The sequence below is a fragment of the Felis catus genome, chromosome A3 (assembly GCF_018350175.1).
Source record: "Felis catus isolate Fca126 chromosome A3, F.catus_Fca126_mat1.0, whole genome shotgun sequence".
NCBI lineage: Eukaryota > Metazoa > Chordata > Mammalia > Carnivora > Felidae > Felis > Felis catus.
Genome location: NC_058370.1, coordinates 42,631,367 through 42,656,326, shown reverse-complemented (window position 1 = coordinate 42,656,326; position 24,960 = coordinate 42,631,367). Strand labels below are relative to the sequence as shown.

The 24,960-nt window shown below is 45.9% G+C and overlaps 1 protein-coding gene across 1 annotated transcript in view; it reads right to left on the bottom strand.

Annotated features, from left to right (window-relative positions):
• The window catches only part of PCSK2 (proprotein convertase subtilisin/kexin type 2), a 275,158-nt gene that overhangs the window by 100,056 nt on the left and 150,142 nt on the right, over positions 1–24,960 (bottom strand). The window contains exon 5 of the mRNA XM_003983799.6: positions 18,536–18,573. Within this exon, the coding sequence (XP_003983848.2) occupies positions 18,536–18,573 (38 nt within the window). The remainder of the gene's footprint in view (positions 1–18,535; positions 18,574–24,960) is intronic.

The window sequence follows — 24,960 nt, the reverse complement described above, 5'->3', positions numbered from 1 at the left end:
ATGTTTATTTTTGAGAGAGAGAGAGTGTGTGTGTGTGTGTGTGTGTGTGAGTGGGAGACGGACAGAGGGGGAGGGAGACACAGAATCCGAAGCAGGCTCCTGGCCCTGAGCTGTCAGCACAGAGCCCGACATGGGGCTTGAACCCACAAACCATGACATCATGACCTGAGCTGAAGTCGGACATTTAACATACTGAGCCACCCAGGCTTCCCCATCCTAACCATTTTAAAATGTATTGCTCGGTAGTGTTAAATACATTTGCATTGTTGTGCAACCAGTCTCCAGAACTTTTTCATCTTGCAAAGCCGAAATGCTATACCTGTTGGGCAGTAACTCCCATTCCCTCCCCAGCTCCTGGCAACCCCCATTCTGCTTTCTGTCTCTAGGAACTATGATGCAAACTCTAGGAACCTGATGCAAATAGAATCAAACGGTGTTCTTTTGGTCCCTGGCTATCTCACTTAGCACAATGTGCTCAAGTTTCATCTATGTTGTAACTAGGCAATAGAATTCCCTTCCTTTTTAAGGCTGAGGGATATTCCATTGTGCGGGTATTTTGTTTGTCCCTTCACTTGTCGAGGGACACTTGGGTGCTCCTACCTTTTGACTACTGTGATGAGAGCTGCTATGGACATGGGTGTGTATTATCACATTTTAAATATTTATTTTCCTCTTACCCTTTAAAGGTTTCTTTCTTGAATTTTTATAACGTACATAGTCCATTGTTATAGCAGTACATACATACACTGTGTGAATAAATAAATAATTATGAATATATTCAGAGAGGCTGTTCAAAAATCTCTACAGATAGGGATATGTGATTAAAACTACAGATCTGTGAATCAGCACCTCAGAGTTTGCTTCCGGGGGAATTCAAGACATTAACAAATGCTAAACTCTTGGAAATCGCTCAGTCACAGTGATTAACATCTAGAGCAACATGCATGGAAAAGGAACATAACTTTGACTTTATGTCTGTCATTCTCCAAAGCAAGTGCTCAACAGTTTCATTTGCTTATAAAACCAATTTAGCTTTTGTTTCTTAATCAGTGATTTTATTGGAAGCGGGGAGAGTTTCATAGGATTTTAGAGTTATAACAGGCAAGAGTCCAATTTTGTCAGCTTACAAATAAGGATGCTAGCCCCTTGGACATTTAGCAGCTTGCGAGAGGCCACGCTGCTGGAAAGCGGTGTTGCCCTGACCGGACCCACATTGCAACTCTCTGGTCTCCTGTTTCTACCGAAGCCATTTTCTTACATCTTGAAGGAACAGTTGGTTAGATCAAGGTATTTCAGCGGACTTTTTTTTTTTTACATTTATTTATTATTGAGAGATAGAGGGAGACAGAACATGAGCATGGGAGGGGCTGAGAGAGGGAGACACAGAATCTGGAGCAGGCTCCAGGCTCTGAGCTGTCAGCACACAGCCTGACGCAGGGCTCGAACTCACGGACCGCAAGATCATGACCTGAGCTGAAGTCCGACGCTTAACCTACTGAGCCACTCAGGCGCCCCTCAGCAGACTTTTTTTTTTTAAAGGGTCAATGTAAAAATTTTAGGCTTTTGCAGGACTGACAGTGTCTGTCACAACTACTCTACTGGGTCACTCTACTGTGAAAGGAGCCATAGCCAGCAAAAAAGTGTGGCTGGGTTCTGATAAAACTTTATAAAAAGAGGTGGCTGGCCCATGCATCAAGGTTTGCCAACATTTAAGGGAGATGATAGAAGAGACACGGAGACACAGGTTCTCTTTGTTTTCATGTTTAAAAAATTAATTTTTCAGGCTCTCCTTAGAGCTGTTTAGTATTTGTGAAATAATTTATTCTTTTTTTTTTTTTTTTTTTTTTTTTTACTAAGTAGTTTCCATGCCCAGGGTGGGGCTTGAACTCATGACTCTGAGATCAAGACCTGAGCTGAGATCAAGAGCCCTTCACTTAACCGACTGAGCCACCCAGGTGCCCCTGAAATAATTTATTCCTCAGTAGCATGCAGTCCCTTGGATACCAGCTTAGTGTGCTTTCTTTACAGCCAAAGAATAGCTTACTTGGTCCTAAGATGTATCATTGTCATTTGTCACGCCCCCATGTTTCTGTTGTGTTATCCCGATTGTCAGCCATGCTGGGCATTGGGGCTACTGTGTTCTGCTTCCTCCTTCTCGTACTCGCTGCACACACACAGACAAGTCTTCTCCTCCCCCAAATGTTGAAACAAGAGTGTATTTTTTTCATTGTGTCAATATTAATTACTCATAATTTAGGGCTCGATATTATTTTCTCTATTAATTTCCACACACTGGAATGAGTCTAATTTGAATGATAAGGTTCATTTGCATTTAAATTGATATCTTAAGCATTCCCTGTGAGGAACAAGTAGCATCCATGGTTCTAATTATAAGCATTGTTTCCGGGGCAGGTTTGTTTTCCTTTGGAAGGATTTGTAAATATGGTGCATGGAGGTTAAAATTGGTAATGAGAATACAGCTCGTTTGCTAGCTGTAGGAGCTCCGAGGGGGCTCAGTTGAATGAAGTCAGCGTGACAAAAGGTGAACTTCACACTTCACTCTACACTAGCTGTGTGAGCTAAGGGAGTTCACTAACCTCTCTGATCTTTAGCTTTCTATCTTTGAGAGGCACATAGTACACACACAACAAATGCTGGGTTATCAGTACTGCTGTGATTCGGAAGAAGCTGATGGAGACAAAAAGGACTAAACAGAGGGGATCAAAATATTAGAACCATGGCAGGGAGATGAGCTGGGAGAGAAAAGATGGGTCTTGTACTCTGTTGACAACAATCAGTCCTCCCTGAGGGCAGGCAGATATGGGAGCGAAGACCAGCCAAACAACAAATGAAAAGTCACAAACCAAACTATCGTGGAAGATAGCAGAACTGTGGTTGCTTGCGAGTGATTAGTAGAGTGGTTAATGATCCTGGGCTCTTTTTCACAGATAATGTATTTTTCATCTGTAAAGTGCCTGGTAAGACTCCCAACAAGGTACTGACAGTATCAAATGACTCAGTGTCTGTCTGGTCACCATGCTGGCACCCACACAGAGACTGGCTCCTTCCCACTGAGTCTTCTGGAACATTCTCTGCGAGTTGAGCAGGGGACATGTTTGTGTCTGTCTGTGGGGCCTGGCGGAGAAGAGAAGGGAGGGTGGTCCAAGATCAGAACCAGAAGGGCATCAATGCTTTCAGCGTTCTGGGGAGGTGTGTGTGTGTGTGTTTAAATCATCATTTTTAATTTATTTTCTTTTATTAGAGAGAGAGAGAGAAAGAGAGAATCTTAAGCAGCCTTCATTCTCAGCGCGGAGCGTGACAAGGGAGCTCAATCTCACAACCCTGGGATCATGACCTGAACTGAAATCAAGAGTTGGATGTTCAGCCTCCTGAGCCACCCAGGCACCCCTGTTTTTTTGACAGATCAGCAAAGACTTATTGTTCAAGTCAGTAATATGGCCAGTCCTACTCCTTCGATTCTCAAGCAGGGCAGAAAATCATCTGTTTTATAGATGGAGAAACTGAGCACCTTCAAGATCAAACAATGCATTTTTACTCACAGTCACTCAATGGGAGTCCTTGGACTCAGCGCTCCCTGAATAGCTTAGATTTACACTAAACCTCTTATTTTAAAAATTGGCAACGTTTGAGCTATAAAACACAAGCTTCTATTTCCATAGCTTAATGAAAACATCTCCCACACACTGTAATACATCTTATTCTTCTTCTGCCTAGCAGAGCACGCGTCGTGGCGAGGTTGTGTGTGCGCGACATTAAAAGTACAGACCTCGCCATCGTCCTGGGGATGATGAGGAGGAACATTGCTCAGAGCCAAGCCCTGGCTTCCTGCACTTGGCTTCAGGTTTTAATTATCCGCTGATAATTAAGGGTTCTTTCTTTGTGACAAATAATTTCCCGTAGGTTGGGAGCCTGCAGGGTTACCATGGTTGGGAAGCTAATCTTATTTCTATGTCAGAGATTCTCTCTGCCTTGGCCACGTAGGATGGAAAATTCAGCTTTGCCCAGGTTCCAGAGTGCTGTCCCAGAGCAGACTCAGAGATGAAGGCTTGTGGGATTTATTGAGATGATTGATTGAAGATGTGGTCTCCCAGGGGAAAACCAGTGAAAGAGGGGAGAGAAGCAGGATAGAACGAGGGAGGAAGCCAAGTCAAGACGGGATTTCAGGCAAGTCCTGTGGGGAGCCCTGGAGGGTGAATTGCACCTCAATGTAGGGCAAGCCTCTACAATTGGAGGCAGAAATCGAGCAAAGTCAGGGTGGGGACACACAAAAACAGTACAAAGGGGTCAGAGCGGGCCAGACATAACCTGATCCAGAGGGTTCTCTTTGGTGGCAGAAGGTGGGTTGGGAGGACTTAGCAGGTGGAGATTGTGCTTAGAGGGGCCAAGAGGCTTGAAGTTCCCTCAGAGGGACCCACAGCTGGTTGTCTGCCTGGGCTAGGTTTTGCCTGAGCACGTGGAAACATCCAGATATGTGGTTCCACACTGCGATGTGAACTGGCATATGAGGGGAGCAGGTGCAGCTATGCCTCAGGGTTGAGGGGTGCTGGAGACTCTAGTGGGAGGACGAGCTCTGCCGTCCTCTGGCCAGTCACAATCCTCTTTGGCCTCAGTTTCCTCCTATGTAGTGAGTTAGGGACTAGACCAGAACACCTGTCAAATCCCTAGAGTTGTTACCCCAAAAGCCCATCTTCCCACATACCCAGGACAGACCATCTTTCCTCCATTTGCTTCAACCATGTTAACTTAGAGGCACTGAAAAGAGATTAAAAACTGGTAAGTGCCCTGGGCGTTTGGGTGGCTCAGTCGGTTGTGTCCAACTTCAGCTCACATCATGATCTCATAGTTCATGAGTTTGAGCCCTGCATTGGGTTCACTGCTCTCAGTGCAGAGGTGCTTGGGATCTTCTGTCCCCACTACCCCCCCCACCCCCCGCCCCATCCCGCTCATGCTCTCTTAAAAATAAATAAGCATTAAAAAAACAAAAACAAAAACAAAAGTTGTGCTTTAGGGGTGCCTGGGTGGCTCCGTCAGTTAAGCATCTGACTCTTGATTTCGGCTCAGGTCATGATCTCATGATCTCACTGCTGGTGAGGTCAAGCCCTGTGTCAGGCTCTGTGCTGACAGCTCAGAGTCTGGAGCCTGCTTTGGATTCAGTGTCTCCCTCTCTTTCTGCCCCTCCCCCGCTCACACTTCCTCTCTGTCTCTCTGTCTCTCTCTCTCTCAAAAATAACTAAACCATTCAAATAATAATAATGAGAAGAAAACTTAAGAAAAACCACTGGTAACTGCCCTCAAATCAATCTACAGCGCAGGCAGCTTTATAGGAAACATGTGCTGGAGAAATGGGATGTCTATTTCAATAAGGACTGAGAAGTCTCAGGGGATGAATTGTGGCCACATGGATCCACCTCAGAGTCCGCACATGTGCTGCAGGAAGGGGTCTGATTTGCTGGACTTCCAGGTAGAGCCATTTTGGGCTCATCCAGGTTGTTGCTGGCCTCAGAACTGGTTGACCTGGGTCCCCACTGAGCCTGCAGAGCTGGGGTGGCGGCGGGGGGTGATGCCCTACCCTCAACCACCTGCGAGGTGGTTCCTGGAGGAGAACGGAACACACAGATTCTCTTCACTAGGTCAGGGCACCCACGCCCCAGCTCTGGGAGTGTTGGCTGCTAAACAATCACCGCCGTCCCCGTTCTCTGGATAATTTGCCTTTGGACAAATGGGACTCGCCAAGCCCAGGGAGTTACACAGGCCCCAGGGACCACTGGAAGTTAGTGACTGACTAACACAGGCGTTCAAAATGCTGAGCCTCAGGGAGGGATGTACTTTGTGATGTGATTCATGCTGTAGAGTTTCCCAGGAGTCAGGCTGAGGCTAGACTTCTGTCCTGCCCTGCTTCCCATCATCCCCTTGTCCTGAGAACGGGCGCCCCAGAAAATCACTTTCTCAGTTGCTTTCAGAGGATGCGGCCTAAGGTAGCAGTAATGATAATAACCAGTGCGCACACACACACATTCTACTTTTATAACAACGAAGAAACACAAATGTCATGCTTTCCATAGGTCCATGCAGCTACGTCTCACTGGAATACATTTCTAAGGTGGCCTTCAAGGCCAAAACGTAATTCAAGCAGGCAGTAGGGTAAGTGCTTTGCATCCTGCGGTCTCTAGGACTTGGTTTAGCGTTGGCTTGAAAAGCAGAACAGAGGAAGGCTATTCATGAACTTTTGGCACACTTTGTAACAATGGGATAGGGAAAAATGAGAACAAACACACTAATTGACTCTTCGAATTTCATTTTCAAAAGGGCCTTCGTAACTTCATCATGTGTCCTTAAGGCAGGAAGGGAGGAGGAGTTAAGAGCATGGCCTTTGAGGTTTCACCATCTCAGGTTTGTGGCCTTCTTCTGCTAAGGTCTAACTGTGTGACCTCAGGCAAGTTGCTTAAATTGCAATTTGCACCCCTTAACAGCGGGGTGTCTAATATGTCGGAAGCAGTTCTAAGGGCCTTGTGTACACACTCACTTGACTAATCACAACCATCTTTAAGGTGTGGCAAGTACAATACTATTAATAAGTATTACTAACCCATTTTATAGATGAGACACAGCGAGATTAACTTGCCTAGGGTCACAGAGCTAGCAACTACTTGGGGTGGGATCAGAACTCAGGGGGTTTCTGGTCCTAAAGCTCTTAACTCCCATACTAAATTTCCCTGCCCCTCAGTTGTAGCAGGATTATTATTTCTGACGGAGTTATTTTTGCGCTAAAAGCAACCATGTTAACAAATGTAAAACCTGAACAACAGTCTATTTTTATTAACTCAGAGGAAAGGCAAGCCATTCAGTTCATGCTGAAATCTAATCAAGAAGTCTGTATTCCTTTTCTATTGCTGTATAGCAAATTCCTACAAACTTAAAAGAACACAAGTTTATTATCTCAGAGTTTCTGGTCATGGGTTAACGGGGTCCTTTGCTCATGATCTCGCCTTGCTTAAAGCAAGGTGTTAGCGGGGGCTGCAATCTCATGTAAGGCTTGGGATCCCCTTCCAGATTCACTGGTTGTTGATGGAATTCAGTTGCCTGTGGTTGTAAGACTGAGACCCTTAGCTTCTTAATAGTTTTTTTTTTTTTAATGTTGATTTATTTTTGAGCGAGAGAGAGTGCATGCACACGAGTGGGGGAGTGACAGAGAGGGAGGGGACAGATGATGAGAAGCAGGCTCTGTGCTGACAGCAGAGAGGGTGACATGGGGCTCCAACTCATGAACAGTGAGATCATGACCTGAGCTGAAGTTGGCCTCCTCACCAACTGAGCCACCCAGGCACCCCTGACATCTTTAGCTTCTTTTTAAATTTTTTTTTTTATGTTTTTATTTTATTTTTGAGAGAGAGAGAGAGAGAACGTGGGGAAGGGGCAGAGAGAGGGAGACACAGAATCCAAAGCAGGCTCTAGGCTTTGAGCTATCAGCACAGAGCCTGATGCAGGGCTTGAGCTCACGGACTTTGAGATCGTGACCTGAGCCAAGGTTGGCCTCCTAACCGACTGAACCACCCAAGCGCCCCCCCCTCCCGCTTTAAAATTATTTTTATGTTTTTATTTTGTTTCTGAGAGAGACGCCTTTAGCTTCTAGCTCCATTCCCTGACATGTGCATCTGCACAACATGCCAGTTTGCTTCTTCAAAGCCAACAACTCAAAGCCTCTGTTGCTTAAGATCGCTCTTGCTTCTTCTTTTTCTGATCTATAGATCCTCTTTTTATGGGGCTCCCCTGATGATGTAAGACACCTAGGATAACTTCCACTGTGATTAACTCAAAGCCAGGTGATTCGAAACCTTAATTACACACGAACAATCCCTTTAACCCTGCCCTATAATGCAACCTAGTCACGGGAGTGATATTGCACCATGTTCCTAGTCCTGTTCACACTCAAGGGGAGGAGATTATACAGGGCGTTTAAACGAGGGGGTGGGTATCTTGGGGGCATTTTAGAATTCTGCCTACTGCAACGGCTTTGGCTTCAGGGAAAAATGATTGAGAGATTTTAAAGAGAAGAATGGGGTCTAGTTGAAATCAAAGTGTGGTCCTCACAGTTCTTGAATACAACTACACAAGCGTTCTTTACCTGAGGTCTGGGCATTGTTTCCTGGTCTTTGTTGCCACGTCAGAAAACTGAGACTGGATGATGGGTCAGACCTTTAGTCTCCATCAGATGCACAGTGGCCCTGGCAATGACCACAGTTAGGCCAGGCTCTAGTGGACACACCTACTTGGGCTCTGTGGCTTGACAGCCAGGTTTGGACAGGCACTAGAATGGTCACCCATTCCTTCCTTCTGGATGGGGCATGTGGATTCAGGAAGCTGGGCAGACTCCCAGATAGCCAGGACTGTGGCTTTAAGGAAATACAGTTGGGAAACAGGCACACGAAGAAAGGGAGAGGGTAATGATGATGTCACCTTAGTAGGGGCAGCATTTTTCATCATGGCTGCAGTAAGGAGATATTGGCACATTAATTATTTGTAAGGTCTGCTTCAAGCAAGGCTTGGTCACCTAAGCATTTTTGATTCCCTGAGGTAAAAAGCCAAAGTAGAAAACTTTAGTGAAATGTTTCACATCTTGGGAATTCAGTGAGCATATCTGATAATGAGAAGGAGAGTAAGAAAGAAACAAAAGCCGTGGAGAAAATATTTTTTACATTTACATAAATGACTTTCTTGTGGCTTGTCATGTAATGTAAATATTGCTATCCTTTTTCTGAATAGATATGGTTGGTGATGAGCAGAATAGAATCCTAATAGTCTCATTGGCACCCATCTGTCCATCCATCCGTCGGTCCATCCATCATCCATCCATCCATTTATCCATCCATTCACAATTCAGTTATTTATTTATAGAAGAATCTCTATTAATGATCTCCTTGGGGAACAAGGCCTCCAGTTGATTCTCTCATGAACAAAAAATTGAAAGACATCTTGGTTTTTAAGCCGTTTAAATTTAGTCAAAGAGATGAGACTGCGTCAAAGGCTGTTAGAGAATTTAAGGTAAGAAAATGACTTTTGTGGGTTGCTTTTAGTCTGGGCTTCTTGGTGGAAGCAAATCTCTAGATGAAAAACTAATTATAATCCAATCATCCTTTGTATAGAACAAGCTTCTAGACAAATTCATATGCTGTCTCAACCTAAGAGAACATTCTTTAAATGCATTTAAGTATCTTCCCTTCTCTAACTTTTGGGGCTACTTCCTTGTTCTTGCTGTTGTGTTCCCATAGTGGGCAGTATTTTTATTTTCAGGACCACACTGTACACATTACGATGTAATTATATACTTACAAGTGTGCCTCCCCCATTGAACTCTGAAATCCCTTGGGGGCGGGGACCAGATTTTTCACATTTTATAGTCCAGGCCCCTAGTACAGCATCTTGCACATGGTAGAAACCCTACAGGTCTCTTAAACGTTGACCTGGTCCAATGGAACAATAACTAGCCAACTGAGCAACAAGGAAAAATCGATTATCCAGATTTTTCTCTTTGTTTTCCCTGTAGTTATACATCTAGGTCCAAACAAGTAGATTCATTTCAGTTAAACCAGATTTTATTTTCTTCCATTTTTATATCAAAGTACATTCCTGCAAAAATGAACAGATTCCTCTACCACATGGGTTGAGTCAGACGATACTCATTTGATGGATGATCTGTCCAAATGATTAAGAAAAAGTTCTCATTCCCGGTAATCAGTCTGGTGTCCTGGTGATAAAGCACTTACTATGACCTGGCCAGCATTAGCAAGTACACAGAAAGAAGCCAACTCCTCCTTCCAATAAGACATAAAGGTTGTTTAAACTTCAATTTCAAATGCAATATTAATGTGGTTATTTAAATATTAATCGGTCTAAAAGCCTGGAGCCATGCATGCGCTTAATACTTCATAGCGTCTGAGTCATTCAGGGCTGAGGACTGAGCCCATCTCCAGCAGGTGCCCTTTCATCATGGCGGCCACCTGCCACCTGGAGCCCTGGTGTGCACGCGGCTGCCAAGCTCAAAGGCAGTTCCTTTGGGCTCAGAGATGGCAGCCCTTCTCAGTGCTCCAGAGGCCCCTCTTCAGAGACAGTCACCTGTCAGGAACCCATCAAAAGAATGGAAAAGTGCAGGTCCTGAGGGGTGGGCTCTTTTCTTTTACAAGAACGTCTTTTGGCGAAATAACCCTAGAGCATAAATATATCACGTTCCCACTTTTGAACCAAACCAAAGGACATAATTTGTCCTCTCCCATATGGGAACTTAATTACATTTTTACCACCTGACGAGCTGTAGACATTACAGAAAAGAAATAGCTCTTGGCTACCTGCATGTGAATCATCCATACTGGGAGTCATCTTCTCTCCAGGCCTTCAGCCACAGAGACTTCAGTTAATTCCGTGGCCTTCTACTTTCTTCACCAGGGACAAGCATTATGGGGAATGGAATGAGACATCCACCTATGAGGTGGTTGACAGCTGGGAGTAAGGAGTTCTGCATGCTAGAGTTTCCCTTCATCGCTGATAGAGGGCCATCATATGATTGAGCTCCTGATTTCATTTGCAAAAGTAGGAATGATGAATCAATATTCAGTGCAACTGAACAAATATCTATTAAATGTCTGCTAACCATCGTGCTAAATGTTAAGGGGGACACGAAATCAAAAAGTACACACTTTCCTACAAAGAACTTGTGATCTAGTTGTAAGGTAGTCATACATTACAGGGGAACAGCTTTGCTGAATGAGTGAATGAATGAGGTGCCAAAATGAATGATGACATTAATCATCAGAATCTGGGAAAGCTTTCAAAGAAATACACGTTACAAGGCCTACCCCTAAAGATTTTGATTCAGTAGGTCTGGGGTAGGGGCAGAAACCTATATTCTCCTTATATTGGGATGGGCATCAGTCATGATGGGCAGACCAAGGAAGGGGTCTAGAATGGGTAACTGTAACAGCCGCTGCATAAAAACAACCATAATATGTCAGTAGTGGATGACAACAAATATTTATATCTCTTACGGGTCTGCAGGTTGGCTGGGAGTTTGATGATCTAGGCTGAGCTCAGCCGGGTGGCTCTGCTTTCTTGCTTCTGGGGTCAGCTGGTTTTCACCTGCTATTGGTGGGGCTCCAAATGGTGGCTCTGTTTCTTATTGCTGTTCTACAGATTGATGAGGGTGGCTTAGCTTCAGGCTCTGCCAGCTCCTCACCACCCCCCACCCCATGCCGGGTCCAGGGGGCTAGCCTGGGCATGCTCTTCTACTGGTGATGGTAGAGGCATAGGAGGGTGCATGGGAACCCGCAAGGCCTCTTAAGGCCTCGTCTCTGAACTGGCACAGCACCTGTGCATTATTAAATTGCTTTAACAAGTCATAAGGCCCAGCCTGAATGAAGTCAAGGGGTGGGAAATTTACTTCACCCCTCTAGAGGAAGTTTCTGCAAAGCCCCACAGCAGAAGCCACAGGTCTAGGGAAGGATGGGTAGTTGGTGAATGTGCTCTTCCACAGTCCATGGAGAAACTCCAGCAAGAGCACGTGAATCTGCATCGATTTTCAGCACAGGGTCCAGGGGCTGCTCAGAGGGTGACCCACAGTTTCCCAGCGGAAAGATGAAGGCTCTCGGGAAAGACGCAGCCCATCACCCCTGCCAGCAGGGTAGATGCCTGCGGCCTGCCCCGTGGTCACGTAAACATCTGGAGATGTCATTCCCTGGCCTGGAGAAATCCCCATTTGGAAAAAATTGCTGTCTTACCATCCCTACACTCGCCTTGGAAGTTAGCCCTCCCCTCTGAATATCCACGAATATCCTTTTAGTTCAAAGATCTGTGACAGAGAAGCGGCATGTGGATCCGAAATTCTCCTTCCCAGGGCCATCCTTCATTATATCCCTGGCCGTGAGCCAAGGGTTTTCTTTCTCCCTGTGTCACCTGTTTGCCTGGATGTTCTTTTTCAAATAAATCTCTTATTTTTTCAAATAAAGCACACTTTACCTTTCAGAGAAATCTCATAGAGTCTCTTTGGTAACTTCCACTCTTTTGGCTTCTGCTTTACAAGCTCATGACCTTACCCTTAAGTCTGGACGAGGCGCCCTTTTTCTCTTTTGAGAACTCTGAGCTGACTGTGGAGTGCACTGAACGATGGCACTGTTTTTTTAAGGCATTCCCCTGCTTCTCCTCCAGCAGGACAAGCTGCCGTCGTGCGAAGTTGTAATCTCAACTCTTGCGAAGGAGATAAACATTTGTGTATCTGCCCCCACCCCCCCACATTATCTCAATGATACCATGCAACAAACCTGATGTTCGTTTTTCCCATTTCACGAATGAAGAAACTAAAGCTCAAGGGGGTTTGCAGGGTTAGTCTAAGGCTGCAGAGCTATGAATTAGGGAGCCAGTTGTCACACTCAGGTTTGACTCAGTTTCCCACTGCTGTCATACTATAATCCCACCCTTGCTGGCTGATTTTCAGCTTCCGGCACCTGTCACTCTGTGTCTGAAGACTCCCTATCCAGTGCCTCTATTCTGCGTGTATGGTGGGGAGGCCAGAAGAGCCAGGGAGTTAGCCCCCGATCTCCCCACCCTATACCTGCTTCTGGGGCACAGCCCTCAACCACTGACTGACAAGAGTTGGGTGATAACTCTGAGAAGGCTCTGTCTACACTGCTTCCCAGAGTGCTACAGTCAGATTAAGCTCCCATTAGCCCTCAGTGGTAATTGGCTGCCTAACAAACCCTTTCTTGGCCACTCTCCTTTCTGATATCACTTCCCTTCTCCCCGGCTAGTGCTTCCTGGGATCTTTTCCCAAATAAATGACTTGCCTTTAAATCTCTGTCTCAGGTATGCCTCTGAGAAAACACCAAGCCACAGCGAGAAGACTCTTCTTGGATGATACAGAACCACTAGCCATTTCTTCACCCCTGAACCTCAGCAGAGCAGGCCTTGGAGCAAAGCAGGAGATGCTCAGTTCTGTACCCCCCGCCCCTCCTCTGAAAGCTGCCACCTCCGTCACCCTTCACATGTTCTTGAAGGAGTCTCCCTCTTTTCTGTACATCTGGAAGGACCCCTAGGCTTGGACCAGTACTGTGAGCACAGACCTATGGTGGTCACCACCTGGGGGCTGCAGCGTAAAGTGATGAACAGCCCTGCCTGCCTGCCCCTCACCTGTTAGATGCATCCCACACCTGTGTCCTCACTGACTCGGACTCCTCTGGAGAACAACCCTGCCTGGTTTCCCTCTTCCTCTGGGGCTTGCATATAGCAGGCCCAACACACAGAGATTCAACTGAGTTTGAGCACACATCCAGACCGTTTGCACAGAGAGAACAGGAACTCTGCTTTTGACTCGGTCTAAAATTGTTTCTTGGCTAATACCCATTCCATGTTATTACTGTCGGGATGGAGAAAGGAGGATTTTAATCATTTGGAATAGTGAGCATTGACCAGGGGGAGTGGATCCCTCGGATTAAATTCAATCACAGAACCATAGAGTAATAATAAAAGAAGTGTCTCTTATTATCCTTTGCCCCTAACAATCAACAGATTCACTGTAGATTTGTTGAATTAAATTAGCACTAATGACTTACATTTATATACTGATTTTTAGTTTTCAAACGATTTCAATTCTCAGTTTGAATAGAGAGAACACTGGAGTACCAGCATCCTCAAATTTGTCTCCTTAATATACAGAATAAAGAAGCTTTGAAAATAATTCTGCTTTGGGAAACATTTTGCCTGATTTGGTTATCAGGCAATTTTTGTCATAGCCATCTAAGAACCTCTGATAGAGCTTTCCCTTCTCATTGCAAATAATCAGTAGCAAGAGGGAATTCTCTCCACACAATACATTTCTGTTTATTGTAAACCCTTAATACATTTAAGGGTCATTAGCCCATGTGAATGTTGCCAGAACCAGGCCTATATGACCTTTGGCCTGTCACCCATGTCCCTGCTGAGCTCTGTCCAGCTGCCTGCACCACGTCTCTTTGTCAAGGGCTTTCTTTGAGACCCTGGAAGGTAGGAGGTGCTGGAATGTTCACATCCACATCCCTAGGACCAGCCTTCAACCAATGACTGATGGGAGTTGATGTACAAAAACCCAGCCCTGGCCCACATATTCTACTCCATCTCCTGGATTCCCCAGTGAGCTTGAGTTGGAGCCTCTCCCCATGGTGACTTTGATAACACACCATCTATGGCCTGCCTTCCCTTCCATATCTCATTCCCCCCTCTCTCCTTGCTTCCTAGAATCACCTCCCAAATAAACTACTTGCACTCTGACTCTTGTCTCAGGGTCTGCTTCTGGAGAAACCCAAACACAGACCTTCCCAAAGCACATTTCACTAGAAGCGCTGGGCAAACTCATCACATCCGAGCCATTAAGTCACCTAACAAAGTGTGACGCTGCCTGTTAATCCTTTACTCAAACAATTTTTGAGTTTATCACCGTCCACTGATTTCATTGCTCTCCCGGGCAGCTCTCCTCCACTTGCCATTCTCATTCTCTTAATTATAGTGTAAAATTTTTAATTAAAAATAAAGAAGATAAATTTGGTTGGTTAGTAGCTTCAAAGTTGTCACTCCCAACTCTACACGGGGCGAGAGAGACGCTGACTGGAGCAAGCCAGTTCAAGTTCAAGTTCTCCACTGAGAAATTTAGAAGGAGATCTCTGGATGCTGTTTTTGCACCTGTACCAATGACGTGGAAACACTTCACAGCCAGGCATAATTATATATGATTTTTTGGTAAGATTCCAAGTGTTTGATAAATGTTGAAGACTCGGACCTTCCTTTGGATGGAAGCTGTCAAAACGTGCAGTTTTGGACAGAACTCACGTGTTCTGTTTTATTCTTAGGTGATGTCTAGTTTAAGTTTACAGGAGATAGTGTCATCTCCTCGACAACATCCCCACCAAATGGCCATCAACCCTCCCCTTGACCATTTTCAGATAACTCATTATTTCCCAGGAGACCTAACTCCTTTGATTAATAACCTCAGCGACTGGACAGTTCTTCCTCTGACTGAACTATACTCTTTGTCCTGCACTTGTGGGTGGGGATTTTCTTGGGAGAAAGTACTGAATAAGTTGAATGTCTCATTCCTCATGGAGAATTTGAAATATTTAAAAATGTATCTAATGTGCCTCTTACTTACCGTTTTCTCCCCAGTTTTTTTCGGCTGTCCTGAGTATGTCATGGTTGGGAGTCCCTCAAGCATCCTTGTCACTATCTGTCATTTTCCCTCTCTGAGATGGCCATTGGAAGCAAACTCGTCCAATAATTGAGGATTGGGATGTTTAAACTATTTTTTTTTAGTTTGTGTATTTATTTTGAGAGAAAGAGAGAGAGAGAGAGATAGAGAGAGAGAGAGAGGGGAGAGACAGAAAGAGAGAGAGAGAGGGGAGAGACAGAAAGAGAGAGAGAGTAGGGAAGGGGCAGAAAGAGGAGGGGAGAAAGAATCCCAAGCAGGCTCCGTGTCGTTCGCACAAAGCCCGATGCAGGGCTCAATCTCACGAGCCATGAGATCACGACCTGAGCTGAAATCAAGCGTTGGATGCTTAATGGACTGAGCCACCCAGGGACCCCAAGGACTAGGATGTTTAAATAAATCACAGCATAAGACAATACTATGTAGCCCTCATAATCATGTTTTGAAGACTATTTACTACTATAAAAATATTTACAACTTATCAAGTGGAAGAGGGGTGCTGTACATGCAACAGAGCCCGATTTCATTAAAAAATACACACAGAGAAGTGAAAGCCCAAGACATGCTAAAATATTAAGAATGGTGCCATGGCTGCTTTTGAGTCTGTATCGTGATTTGTCCAAGTTTTCTACAGAGAACATGTATGTATTTTTTAATCGAAATTTTTTTTTGAAAGAAACAAAACAAAATAAAAAAGAACACAATGCTCATAGAAGCCATGGAGTTGTTCAGGTATATATTCTGATATTGCAGAATAGAGGGGAGCTTGGCACCTCCCTCCATGGATGTTTCATTTTCCAATTTCAGATCTGGGTTTCTGGCAGATGAACCCCGCTGTTGATTAGCGTTGTACCTGCCATTCATCAGAGCCCCCGGGGGTTGTTTTCCCATGTGAATTACTACCTCTTTGGACTCTGGCAACTGGCATTGGGGGCAGCCTGTCCCAGAAGCACAAGGGCGGGGTGGAGGTGGGGGAGAAGGGAGGGGTGCCTAGGTCACTCTCCATGTGAGTAACCTCAGGATGTTTCCATAGTGTAGTGATTCCATAGTGTAGCATTTCCCTTGCACAGTGTCCATTCATCGGACACAGAAGTGACCTGCAGAGGGCCTGGATTGGCTGGAGGGAGGTCAGGCACTGACAGCTGCCAGCCCGTCTGACAGCCACTCCACCTCGAGGTCCTACGAGCCGTAAGACGCAGTAACATTGGTTTGTGGAAACGAATAGAACCCTATTTGGCAGCTCTGCAGGGTGCTGGGTCCTGGAGACGGTGGTGGGGGGGGAAGCTTAGCAGCCTGTGAAAAGAATATAAATGCCTCTGTGTGCAGAGAGTGGCCCTCTGAGGAGGAACCGGCCGTCCCTGCAGACTATCATCCCTGCCATCTCTTCCTAAGGAAAGGCCTCTGGGTGTCAGAGCCTTGGAGAACACGCAACACACGCCTTTCCCACTCTCTCCTGAGAACTCTTTAGGGCCCTGCAGTTATTGGGGAGGCAGAGGAAGGGAGGTCATTGGAGAAGGCAGATGAGGCCGTGCATGGAGGCAGAGGAAGGGCGCTTGGGTGGCTTAGTTGGTTGAACGTCTGACTTCGGCTCAGGTCATGATCTTATGGTTCATGAGTTCGAGCCCCGTGTCGGGCTCTGTGCTAAGAGCTTGGAGCCTGGAGCCTGCTTTGGATTCTGTGTGTGTGTGTGTGTGTGTGTCTCTCTCTCTGCCCCTCCCCTGCTTGTGTGCACATGTTCTCTCTGTCTCTCAAAAATAAATGAACATTAAAAAAAATTTTTTTTTAATTTACAAAATTTAAGAAGGCAGAGGAACAGCCAGGGAGTCAGCTCCATGGTACTTGCAGTGGGGGAAGGTCACAGAGAGGAGGCGGGAACTGTTTCCTCAGACACAGCAGATGGGTGCTGAGACAGAATCTGCAGGTCCCAGGCCGTTTCTTAGTGTCTTCTCTGCAGAGGTGGATTCTCCTTTTTGGGAATAAAACTCTGATTTAATTTCTGTCCTTTCTTTCTGGGGGCATATTGGCTGGACTGTACCAATGGTTCATTTAACTTTTCTTTAAATTCTTTTCTTTTAAAAAATTTTTTAAAAACATTATTTATTTTGAGAGAGAGAGAGAGAGAGCGAGCAAGGGAGGGGCAGGGAGAGAGGGACAGAGAATCCCAAGCAGGCTCTGTGCTGTTAGCACACAGCCCGATGTGGGGCTCAAACTCACAAACTGTGAGATCATGACCTAAGCCGAAATCAAGAGTTGGACGTTTAACTGACTGAGCCACCCAAACGCCCCCAACCCTTTAAAAAAATTATTATTCCAAAAGATAGTCCAAAGTATACTCCTTAGATTTGTAAGACCCATGAAGCAAATAGAAGCTCAGCACATCGGTGCTTCCTTTCCTGATGCCTAATGCACTAAACAGATGATAAACTTTGTTCTCTCTTTGCAGTGTGGACACACATACCTTCTAGGATGAATAACCCAGAACGTTGATCTCCCAACGCTGCTGCTTGTTAACAATCTTTACCTAAGTCTACATTCTTCCAACTATGAGTCTCTTAAGCTAACTAAAGTAACATTGAAAAAAAGCCCTTAGACCTGGAGGTTATAGGAAAAGTACAGCTTAGTAATAGTTTGGATAATTTCAAGCAGACACGGCAGTGCTTGACTAGGATGCTCCCTGGGGTTAACATAAAGCAATCTCTTCATGTTGAAAGGGTTTGCAGGTTTCATCAGGAAAGCAGTGTTTGATTTGCTATGTAAGAAGTTAGAGCACGTGGGTCTAGCTCAACAGTGTTTATTACGATTTTCTGTTAATATGTCTTACTCGTCAAGAGATACCAAATGGTGTGCTCCGCGTTGCAGGGGAAAGTCGGGGTGGGGTGCTCCTAAGCACAAAAACAATAAAAAAAGTTGACGTCCTTGCTTTCATAAAGCTGCGGTTGCGATGTGAGGTGCCCCTCTTTTTGGCTTTTTGCGATTGGTTTTATCCAGCGAGAACCCAAACGGCTCATTTCCACCCTTCAATTCAATATCCTCATCGAGAGCTGATGGGAAACCTTGCCGAGGCTCTCTCTTCTTCGCCTCTCCCTTGTCTCTTGGCTCTGTTCTTTCAGACGCCAAGTTTCCTTATCGTCTTCTCACAAAGGCACTACTGTTACCTGCTGCCAGGCTCCACGCTTTGTCCCTTTGCTTCGGGCCTGAGCTGAGGCTCCAAGAACGGCCGGGCTAGCGTGCATGTGTGCGCATGCGTGCATGTGTTTCTGTGTGTGTGCCCCCCGCCCGTGCAGATCGGCTGGTACTTACATAGTTCGAGGCCAGGTCCGGGTGCAGGTAGTCAATCCCTGTGAAAAGAGCACCACAAGATGAAAGGTTAATACCTGCCACTGTGTCCTCCGGAAAGTTGCTCAAGAAAGTGCCCTCCTGGTGGAGCTGGCGCCAGGACCGTTGGACTAGGTGAGCCCCTGTGCCTTAGTCCCAGGCTTCCGTTTCCGTTCCCGAGTGAGGGTGGGGCGTACCCACCAGATGCGTCAGAGGGGCGAAGCCAGTTAAAGCTGGGGCCCTGGGATAAGACTTCTGACATAAATGTCAGTACTAAGGGGCTTAGTGGCTGCAAGATGGATGGTTCATCAGAGCAGCGATCTAAGATTTGTGAAAATCCTGACATTTCCAAAGCACCGGCAGACATTTCTTTTGAAATGAAAGTGGCCCTGGGGAGGAAAAAACGATTATTATTTAACAGGGTACAGACAGCCATGGATTAGGGGAGCGTCCTCTGGCACGGAGATAATAAGAGGAACACAGGCTGCGTGGGCAAAGGCGATTAGGCAGAGAGCAAATGTCTTCAGATGAAGTGTCCTGGGTGGGAGCTGATGCTTGTCTCTGCGGAACGTGGCTTTCCAGGAAGCCCGAGACTTCAGCCTCCCTGCACCAGCCCTGTGCTTTCTCCTGGACGTGGCCTGTCTTGTTGCCTAAGATTGTTTATAAGGGTAGAATTAGGAGCACCGGCGCATTCCATCACAGGTGAACCTCAGCAAGAACGTGGAAACTCAAGGCCACCCTGGAACTCTCGTCCAGGTCTGCGAAGCTGTAGGACCTTTGCAGCAGTTACACCTGAACATCCGGCCCTTTGCAAAACCGGCCAGGTTCCTGCACCACCTGACATAATGGTCACGCGTGTAGGTTTTGGAGTCAAAGACCCGAGTTTGGATCTCAGCAGTGCCGCCAGCTGGCCTGGTGACTTCAGGCCAAGTGCTTGGCCTCTCTGAGCTTGTTTTCTTCTCCACCAAGTGGGGGTGTGATCAGTGGCATTAGCTCCCTTGACATTCAGTAGCTCTGCTGGGTTTGCCATATTTAAAAGCTAGAGGTATCACTCAGTGCCTCCGATAGGTAGCATCTTCCCTGCGAGCACACTGAGGCCTGGCTGCTGTTACAGCTTTGCCCCATGTAAAAAAGAACCAGTATCAGGATGTTTATCTCAAAAAAAGAAATCTTCCTTTGTTTTCTTCTGGTTACGCAAGAAATTTCTGGACTGGGAGTCACCATTCTACAGAACATATGTTACATTTTGCTGCTGATATTTTGACATGTGAAGGGTTCAAATGGCTGCCTCCTATAGTCTAAGAGAGTATAGCCTATCACTTACCACCCACCATCCTCCTCCTCCCACCCCCCCCCCAACGATTGTGCAAGGACAGGGGTTAGAAGATTCAAAGACTAGGGGCGCCTGGGTGTCCCAGTTGGGTAAGCGTCCTACTTCAGCTCAGGTCATCACCTCACGGTTGGGGAGTTTGAGTCCCACATCGGGTTCTGCACTGTCCGTGCAGAGCCTCCCTGGGATTCTGTCTCACCCTTTCTCTCTGCCCCTCCCTGACTTGCGTGCAATCTCTCTCTCTCTCAAAATAAATAAATAAACTTTTTTTTTTAATTTTTTTTCAACGTTTATTTATTTTTGGGACAGAGAGAGACAGAGCATGAACGGGGAAGGGGCAGAGAGAGAGGGAGACACAGAATCGGAAACAGGCTCCAGGCTCTGAGCCATCAGCCCAGAGCCCGAAGTGGGGCTCGAACTCACAGACCGCGAGATCGTGACCTGGCTGAAGTTGGACGCTTAACCTACTGCGCCACCCAGGCGCCCCATTTTTTTTTTTTAAAGAAGATCCAGAGACTCATATTTTAAAGGTTGCAAGCCCTGTCCTGGACCCTAATTCAGAAATAGTCCCTTTCAGCTGTGGGATGGGTTGAGGATGAGCACAAGCTATGGAGACCAGCAGATCCCGTTATCCTCTAGGCTCAGACACTATAATAATTGTGAGGCTTCAGCCAGGAGGCATCATCTCCCGGAGCTTCCGTTTCCTCGTCTTTGAAACAGGAATATTATGTACCTTGCAAAGCAGCGTTCAAGATGAGGGCCGACTCGTTGAAAGTGTTTAGCATGTAGTAAACACCCGATAAGTTATATTTACGGTCATCACCCTCAATAGCATCACCTACCACATCATTAGAGTCCTGTGGATAATTCAGAAGAGCAGAAATAGTTTTAAAAATCTCCTTGGTCTTAGAGTATTGTGTTGAAGTCAGGTTGTTGTACATATTTGTTGCAGTTGGTTATGGTTTGTGAACTCAATGTCAGGCAAAATATTTTGTAACATATAGATAAGTTAAACATAGACATGCACACAGAGAATATGTTTCTTTTCTAGCAGGGGGTCAATTTTTTTTTTTGGCATAATTATACTTCTTAAGCTTATTTCTTTAGTGATCTCTACACCTCACGTGGGGCTGGAACTCCAGACCCTGAGATCAAGAGTTGCATGCTCTGCTGATTATGCCAGTCCGGGAACCCGGCATAATTGTCCTTCTATTCATGCTCATACTGTGTAAGAAGATCCTGGTGTATGTATAGCCACACCTACACCTCGGGAAAGCCAGCTACAAGCCTCCCGCCCAGACACTCTGAGGCAGAAGCATCCAGTACGCACAATCCCAGATGATACACCTCCCCAACAAATCAAGCTGACTTAGACACCTGGGTATTTCCCCTGAGGGGGTGCACTGTTCTTGGAAGAACTCCAATACGAGGTCGAGGTGCAGAACGGATGGAGTGAGCTCCTATTCCATGCAGGGAGTCAGTTTTTATTTTTATTAAAAAAAATTTTTTTTAAGGGGCCCCTGGGTGGCTCAGTTAGGCGTCCGACTTCGGCTCAGGTCACGATCTCATGGTTTGTGAGTTTGAGCCCCGCGTCTGGCTCTGCGCTGACAGCTTAGTCTGGACCCTGCTTCTGTGTCTCCCTCGCTCTCTGCCCCTCCCCCGCTCATACTCTGCCTCTCTCTCGAGAATAAACATTAAAAAAAAATTTTTTTTTAATGTTTATTTATTCTCGAGAGAGAGAGAGAGACAGAGCGAGCCAGCAGAGTAGGGGTAGAGAGGGAGGGAGAGAGAGAATCCCAATCAGGCTCCAAACAGTGGGAAGCCTGATGCGGGGCTCGAATCCACGAACCGTGAGATCGTGACCTGAGCTGAAGCCAAGAGTTGGACGCTTAACTGACTGAGCCACCCAGGGAGTCAGTTTTTAAAACACGATTCCGTGTTCTGACAGTGCAATCGTCTGGATCAGAAATTTTCTGAGAAATAGTAGTCTATTCTCTGTGAAAAGAAAATATCAAGGCAGAGAGATAAGAGACCTGAAGGAAATTAAAATTTATTAAAATAAGATAAAATTTGCCTAATTAAAATGAAGGATCTTGAATTAGGTTGAGGGGAAGACTAAGTGTTAAGTTAGAATAGATACAGTCTTTGGTCTAAGAAAGAAGAGATTATTGATAAAACCATGAGGGATGACACACATGATTCAAAAAAGAAACAACGAACTAAATGAAGCATGAAAATAATGGTCTGGTAATTAAAGAGTATTTTAATATTTTTGTATATTTGATTATCTTTTCAGGTGGAATGTACTGAATACATTTTCTCAGTCAGCTCTTATTCATGTTTTATTTCTTCTATTATTAATGTATTCATTTTTATTCTTCACTCATTGGTTTATTTCCAGCAGTGAATGCCGGGCACTATGTAGGTCCTGGAAAATCATAGACTGTGTAGACACAGAATCTGAACTGTTCAACTGTGTATGGCTCCCAGTCTACAGGGGGGACCAGCTCATTGCCAGCCAATCACAACGTGCTGTGGTATGCAAATGACAATTACTTGGTTATATTTTACATTAGTATCCTGTCATCAGTGTCAGAGTTTTGAGAAAGTCTAAGCCACAGTAGTCCAAATTCTCGGGAAGCTCTGATGGTTCTGAAGACCTCGGGGAATTACCAAGGAGCTCCATGTACATATTCCTAGTTACAGTTCCTAGTTAGTAGTTTGGTTGAGATGTATAACAATACCACACACCTCCTTTGGAGGTAGGTGTGTTTTCTCCTCTTTCATCTGAGTGGGCTACAACTGCTTCTACCGATAAGATGTTGCATGACTTTCAAGGCGAGGTCAGAAAAGGCCAGACATCTTCCACCAGTTCCCTTTAGACACTGGTCCACTTGGGGGAAGCCAGCTGCCACGGAAGAAGCCTATATGTCGGCCCGTGGTATGAAAGGCTCAGCTGAGCTACAGGAGCCAACGTCAACGGCCAGCTATGGGAATGAGCCATGGACGTCCACCCTAGCTGAGCCTTTGGATGACTGCAACCCAGCCAACATCTGCCCACAACTGTCTGATAAACCTTGAATGAGAAGTGCCCAGACTGGCTCTCCCTGAGTTCCTGTGCCACAAAATCATGAGCAAAATAAAGAGTTAATCTAAGCGGCTAAAGGTTGGTGTCATTCGTTACACAGGAATAATGACTGGAACAGATACCCCAATGGCCCTTCTGAGAACCATGAAACCCAAGTTAGGGGAGAAGGCACTGCTTTCCTATGTGATGCAGACTTCTAACTCTCTTGGGAAAGTGTGGCTGACTGCCTGGTCCTTAAGCTTGGACCTCCACTTAAAAGGAGGAGATCCCACTCACAAAGACCCATCAGGGGGCAGAGCCAAGGGGTGGGCTTCAAGCACTGAAGATGGTGGTTCAGATCAGTTTGGGTAATTTTTTGTCTCCCTAAACCTTGGTTTGTTCATCTGCAAAATGTGGGTAATAGTACGAATCTTAGAGGATAATTGTGACTGTGTTTCTAAATTGTCAGGCAGTGCCTAGTACACAGTGAGCACTCAAGAAATGTTAGTTTCCATTGTTATTTCAGCTTGAAGTTCTCTCTGACCCTGCCTCCCTGGCCCTCAGTCTTACTTCCTTGGCTCCATCTGATGTTGACTAACGGCCTTGACTCCTGCCTTCGCTGACCATCTTTGACCCCGAAAGCCTGCACCTGTCCTGAACTGTGCCGGTGATGGCTGGTGGCTCCTATTCATCTCTGTGTCTTGTTATGGCCACATCCTGTTTTCCAGCTCAATTTTCCAATGTGAAACAACTCTATTTGCAACAAAGGGGCTGAGTTGTTATCATTAAGTGGGGTCCTTGCTGACATCTACATACATGCCCGGAACATCAGAGCAAACCCTTAAGAAATGCTTTCTGCCCCTTTGAGCCGCAACTAACCGTGGAGGTATCTCCTATTGATGTGTAGCGTATGGAAATGACATTAAGTTGCATCGAAATGAAAGTAGGAGATACGTGTTTTAAACGTTTATTTTGAGAGAGAGTGAGAGAACACAAGCGGGGGGGGGGGGGGCAGAGACAGAGCGAGAGGAAGAATCCCAAGCAGGCTCTGTGCTATCAGTGCAGAGCCTGACGTGGGGCTCAATCCCACGCCCGTGAGATCATGACCTGAGCTGAAATCAAGAGTCGATGCTTAACTGACTGAGCCACCCAGGCGCCCGAAAGCGGATATTTATTGAGCATGTATTGAGTCATTGGATTTGGCAGAGAGGATGTTGGCCCAGTTCTGAGTTGTGCAACCAGAGAGCATAAATGGCTTTTAAAACTGAGCTGTCTATAGATTGACTCTTCCACATGCAGATAATCAAATTATTTCCCATGGAGGCCAAAATAATGAGCCAATGATTATAAAATATGATGTTTATTTTGCTCTTATGTATGAAGGTCAGTATCTGTGTCTGTCTTTACCTTGGTTGGGAATGATATCTTGCTAAGCAAATATCTGGGAAATGATACCATACCATCCACTGATGCTCCCAGCCTCACCATAGTGCTTCCCATTCTAGGTGTTAGGGCAGAGGTGCCCAATGACACGGTGACGGCTGCTAAGCATCGTCCTCGTTGCGTAGGAGGCCACTCGTGTCTCAAATGTGTTTGTCTTGCTATTCCACAGCGGATTTGGAGAACGGCTTGGTAGTCTTTCTCTTCTTCAGTTACCATACTGAATAAGCATGCGCTGAATTAAAGACGGTCACAAATCCTTTGTTTCTTTCCACAGCCAGGGTGTGGAACCTATTCCCCCTCCTCTGGGATCTAGCCCTGAGACCATTCATCCAACAGAAGTGGCAGAGTGATGCTTGCTCATTCCATGTCCAGCCTACAGGTGGCCTGGAAGCTTCCACTTCTCATTTCTTAGAATGAACATTGGGTCCCTAAGCCATCTGTAAGAAATCCAGCCACCTTGCTGGGGAGACCATGTCGAGAGGAGAGGTCCTGGCACTATGTGGAGCGGAAGGGAGGCCGAACCATTTGAGCATTCCAGTCAAACCTCCAGTCGACACTGGCCCCAGTTGC